Genomic DNA, 6,000 nt, shown 5'->3' on the forward strand with positions numbered 1-6,000 from the left:
AGATCATGAAGAAATAGGGTGACCACTAATTAATATATGTAAGTGATTACTTTAAAAACATTAACTGCTTTAACTTAACCTGCTGTCTTCTGCTTTATTGAGAGGTAAATTGTTTGAAAATTATCTCATGATCCAATAATTACAAAGATACAATTTACATTTAGAAAACAAAAACTAGAACCCTAAGCACATGCCAGTTCCACAGAAGTAGAACAGGATGGAGCAGGAAGTTGTCAGATGTGGAACATTCCCAGGCACAGTCAAGGTTTGTGCACATTGGTATTGCCAAGAATATGTCAACCAGTTGGAGAGTAGGGCTAGGAAAATACAAATTTAAGAAAGCGATACCCCACTGTCTTCTAAGACCCCTGGGATACTCATTGACTGAGAATAGGTATTTTTATGACAGAAATCAGAAGCTGGGTGTAAGTGAAAAACAGAGCATTCAGCCAGACTTACTTCCCAGTAGCAAGTAGTGGTGAAACTTCTTGATTTGTGATGAAGGATGGATAAACATATGCAAGGGAACCAGAATGGTGGATAAGGAGGCAGGGATAAGTATAAGACTCACTGGTAGGGGTCATCTACCCATGACTAAAAAGTTGTTAAAAGATTTCTGCAGCTTAATATGCATATAACTAAGTGCGTAAAAAGACCACAAACCAACCACTTTGTCTTCAAGATACTAGTGTTGATGAGAACAATCAGAAAATAGGCAAGAGTATACTATCTGAGGCGTTATTCAGAGAGGCCACATGTAATATAAAAGAGTTTCCTCCAAATGAGACATGGGATCATCTATAGGCACAGTTGAGCATATGCCCTACTAGGTATCTTAGTGTGTTCTGAATAGAAGATATGCACGGCAGCCTTTTAAGAGCAAACATAACTTTGTTGTCTCATAGCTGTACAGAATGGATTTTGCCTACCATTATGGAAGAGTGTGATCTAAAACTCATCATCACAATAATAGTTTCTTCCTATTTATATTTAAAATTCATTTCTACTTTTCCTTAGACAACAATAAAAGTTCAACATTGGTCTTGGCACTGACATGGGAAGTGATCATGAGATGACACAAAAAGGAACTTCAGGTGTCACAGGATAACTGCTCCATGCCTTCTAGTAGAAGCTGGCTTTTCTCAGAAAAAGTGGAGTTCAGTGGGCTGCTGGGGTTGGAGCTGTTTTCTGGAGTTGAGTGTTTGATGAAATATGAATGAGACTTTTTGTCCAATTCCTGGCCAGAACCAGACATACTTCTCAGCTGCATGGCCTCTCCCACCTCTCATCCATCCATTGAGAGCCTTGAAATGTACATCTTTTTTCTAGACTGAGCCTACAAAGAAAGATTGGCTAACACAGCCGATCCTCCAGTGAGGGAAGCAAAACATTCAGACTGAGAGCCATGTGGACTTGCATTCCATCACCAGGCCCTGTGTGAGTCACATACATTGGAATTGCTTGGGTTAATATAATTTGGAAGCTCATTTTTTTTTTTTTTTATTTTTATTTTTGGGACAGAGAGAGACAGAGCATGAATGGGGGAGGGGCAGAGAGAGAGGGAGACACAGAATCGGAAACAGGCTCCAGGCTCCGAGCCATCAGCCCAGAGCCTGACGCGGGGCTCGAACTCAAGGACCACGAGATCGTAACCTGGCTGAAGTCGGACGCTTAACCGGCTGCGCCACCCAGGCACCCCTGGAAGCTCATTCTTGCTTAGACCTTGTTCACCCATGTTGTAATCTCTCATGTTCTGGAACCTTAAAGACAAATCACATTTGCAAGTGTCTGGCACCTTTAGAACTGTTCCAGGGAACTTGTTCTTAAAGTAGATTAAGCATGGAAGCTCACAGTTGAGGAGATTTAGGCTGCATTCAGAGTTTAGTGGTCTTATTCTTCTCAGCCCAGTGATTTGAACTCATTCCATAGTCTTATCATCATTATGGTGTATTGACACCACATTCACTGTATACTGTGATATGGGGAGAGCTGTAACTATGGGTAACTATAGGTTGTAGGACATGCTAGCTCCTTCATGTATGACTTTTGATGTAAGTCCATGTAAAATCCCATATAGCTGAAGTAAAGTAGGTATTCCTCATGACTGAGCTCCACAAAATGAAGGGCATCAAAAGATTAAGGTGGCAAGAATATAACAGAGGGGCAATTGGAATTTACTAGGCTTAGAGATCTTCATGGACACTCAACAAAGAGAACCCAGAAGGGCAAGCAACACGGAGCTTTTTTTTTTTTTCTTTGAACATTGCCATCCACTGTACAGTTCCTGGAGATGCAGTTTCATTGAACTTTCTGTCAGAAATTTTAGTTCTGTGGATTTCATAGCAGAAGATCAGACATTTCACTGGTATGGACAGGTTGAAGAACTCTTCTTAAGTGTTGAAGTTGCAACGAGTAGGCAGCCTTTTATTTCTGGGAACTTGATGTCAGAGCCTCCTTCCACTCTCTCAAAGGAAGAGTATGGAAAAAATGCAGCATGGTTCTAGCAACACAGCTATTCCAGTAACTGAAGGGCTGTAATTTTCTCTCTGGGAACAAGCTTCAATATGGTACACTTTCTTACAAACAGTAGCTTGAATGATCACATCACAAGTAATCTCTATTAAATACAGTCTTTTAAACCAACTGCAATCTTAAGATGATTTTTTTAATATGAAATTTATTGTCAAATTGGTTTCCATACAACACCCAGTGCCCATCCCAACAGGTATTAAGATGATTTTTGATATTGGCTATCAGAATTAGTTTAATAAAAGGTAATATATTGTCATAGGCTTTTTGCAGACTATGCACAACTTTATTTCTCAGTCTGTTTTTCGGTAGGATAGATTGAAGTTTTTCTAGAATCCTAGCCAATTTCCTCTTTGCTTTCTTATTTTCTGTTAGAATGGCTAGGGAACTGGTCTATCAAGTTGTACCTAAGAGAGAAACTGTCACCCTGAATATACAATGAATATCTCAGCTCAGATCATGTAAAGCTAGGACAGAGCTCATTGGAAAATCTTTTTATTTTTATTTTTTTAATTCTATTTGTATATTTTTAGACAGAGGGAGAGAGAGTGTGGGAGGGCAGAAAGAGAGAATCCCAAGTAGGCTCTGCACTGTCACTGGGAGCCCTATGCAGGGCTCGAACTCAAGAACTGTGAGAGATCCTGACCTGAGCTGAAATCAAGAGCCAGATACTTGGGGTGCCTGGGTGACTCAGTTGGTTAGGAGTCTGACTTCCACCCAGGTCATAATCTTGCAGTTTGTGGGTTCAAGCTCCACATCAGGCTCTGTGCTGACAACTCAGAGCCTGGAGCCTGCTTCAGATTCTGTGTTTCCCTCTCCTCTCTCTCTCCCCCTCCCCCACTCATGCTCTGTCTGTCTCTCTCTCAAAAATAAATAAACATTAAAAAAATATTCTAAAAATAAAAAAAGAGCTGGACACTTAACTGACATAGCTACCCAGGCCTCCCAGAAAATCTTTATCTCTAAAGTAAAAGATTAGTTCACAATAAAGTCAGGCTTGGTGGATTTGCCTTCAAGCAAATCATATGTAAACTGTGTACAGTTATATACCAACACATGAACCTTTGCCATTCTTTCTCCACATTGGTATATTTTGGAGCTTGATGTAAACTTTGTAGGGTGTTCTTATGCCTTTCTGCATGCCCACTTTCAAGAGGCCTCTGGGACCACCTAGAAGTTGGACAGAGGTTGGGAGCCCTGTCTTTGCAGGATGACTGGCATGTGAATAAGCAAACTTCCAAGCCATAGCCTTGTCGAATTAGTCCAACTGTAAGTGAGGTGCAATGACTGCAGTGAATAGGACTGGAAAATAACAGGATGCTGAATCAGTGAGCTTTTGACTTTGGTCCAACTGGCAAGAGACCCTATGTGGTGTCAATGGCACAGCAGCTGGTCTTTGCTGCAGCTGAGACATGTGTTGCTCTTCTAGACTTACGGGCATGAAAATTCATGGGAACTCTTCTGGGTTTGCAGTTTATGTTTCTCCCTAGCTGAGCTAGTTCTGAATTTCAGGTCATCTGCATGAGGTGCAATGTTTAAATACTTAGAAAATCTTGAAAATCTAGAATTTGAACTCTGTGCATATTCTAAATTCTTCTGTTACCTTCTTGAAAATGTCCATGTCGTCTAATCCCTACTTGTTGCTTCAGAATCCTTTAGCTTGTTTCCATGAGAGAGATATGTATCTTTGACTTTTCTCAGTTAATTTTGAACCAGTTGCCGGGCCTGGTTGCCTGCTACAAGAGCAGATGGCAAACCCTACATACATGTCCAGCTTCTAACTAGCCTGACTTTCCCAAAATGGATCCGGCATTCTTGATCTCACACTACAACTTTTCAGGCTTGCGCTCTTTGGTCATCTCAGAAACAAGAGCTTGAAAATACTCCTGGACATCTTCTCATTGCTGATCCAATGCATGGTTGTTGTGATCTAACCTTCCTCCAGGCAACCTTCTCTTAACAGATCTTTTCTTTTTTTTTTTTTTATGTTTGTTTGTTTATTTATTTATTTTTAAATGTTTTACTTATATTTGAGAGAGAGAGAGAGAGAGAGAGACAGAGCATGAGCAGGGGAGGGGCAGAGAGAGAGAGAGGGAGAGGGAGGCACAGAATCTGAAACAGGCTCCAGGCTCTGAGCTGTCAGAACAGAGTGCAACGCAGGCTCAAACTCGTGAACCGTGAGATCATGACCTGAGCTGAAGTTGGACACTCAACTGAGCCACCCAGGTGCCCCATAATGTTTGTTTATTTTTGAGAGAGAGAGAGAGACAGAGACAGAGACAGAGACAGAGAGAGCCTGAGCATGAGTGTGGGAGGGGCAGAGAGAGAGGGAGACAGAATCCCAAGAGGCTCCAGGCTCTGAAATGTCAGTACAGAGCCGGACTCAGGGCTCTAACTCACGAACCGTGAGATCATGACCTGAGCCAAAGTTGGGGGCTTTACCGACTTAGCTGCCAAATTCTTAGACTCACGTTCATATTTTTTAATTTGAGCTGTTAGGCTATCCACAACAGATCAAAGTTTTTCAGTTTCCCCAGTTAATTTCTTGTTTTCTTCACACCTCGTTGTGCTTTCTCTTTCAAATGTATACATTTTACCTCGTTTTTTGCCTCGTCCATTTTATCATGACAGTCTTGTTTTCACTTTTATAATTTCTCTTTTAACTTTAATATTTCTTTCTTCAGGATAAGCTGATGGATTTGAATCACACATCTCATTTTTTGCATTTTACTTTTTTGCTTCTAAGACACTGGTGGCTTCACATCCAACACATTTCATAAAACAAGACTTTCTTCTCAAGTTCAAATATTTTAGATGTTTCTTGCTAAAAAAAAAAAAAAAAAAAAAAGAAGTCTCTTGCTAATGTTCTAAAGTGGCACCTGGAATTTAACCTCCTTGCTTCATCATGGGGACCTCAAACTCACCTCTTATTTGTTTTGAAGTTCTGTCTGCACTCATGAGGCCTGTGTTCCTTTGAAGCCTTGGCAAAATTATTCTCTGACTGAGCCAGTTCTTTCCCGAACAGTTCTTTCTTGAATTCAAAGATTTCCTGTTTCATGGAGTCACTTTTCTGCAAGGCCATTTCCTCATCTTTGTCGTTAAGCTTTCTGGAAATCAGCCTCTGTAAGCCAAACATGGTCTCATGTCTGAGAATTCCTGCAGGGCCATCTTTTACTACTGATAGGTATCTTTGTGGGGGGTTTTTTGCCTGGGATTTTGGGCTGTCTGAAGGTTCAACCAGTTGTTTCTGAAAATCTTACTGTTCCTGCCTCATGATGCAGTCCTGTTTTTTTTTTTTTTTCTTAAGAGTTTATCATTATTTTGTTGCTGTTATTATTATTATTATTATTATTATTATCATTATTTTAAATAATCTCCACACCCAATGAGGGGCTTGAACTCATGGCCAGAGATCAAGAGCTGGATGCTCAGATCACCTGGGTGGCTCAGTCGGTTAAGCATCCGACTTCA

At 40.7% G+C, this 6,000-nt stretch overlaps 1 protein-coding gene across 1 annotated transcript in view; it reads right to left on the bottom strand.

Moving 5' to 3' along the window:
- The window catches only part of LOC131502044 (large ribosomal subunit protein uL1-like), an 82,358-nt gene extending 76,693 nt beyond the window's left edge, over positions 1-5,665 (bottom strand). Inside the window, 1 exon segment of the mRNA XM_058712696.1 lies at positions 5,454-5,665. Coding sequence (XP_058568679.1) covers positions 5,454-5,665 — 212 coding nt within the window.
- Between the last annotated feature and the right edge of the window lie 335 nt (positions 5,666-6,000).

The sequence above is a fragment of the Neofelis nebulosa genome, chromosome X (genome assembly GCF_028018385.1).
Source record: "Neofelis nebulosa isolate mNeoNeb1 chromosome X, mNeoNeb1.pri, whole genome shotgun sequence".
Classification (NCBI taxonomy): Eukaryota; Metazoa; Chordata; class Mammalia; order Carnivora; family Felidae; genus Neofelis; species Neofelis nebulosa.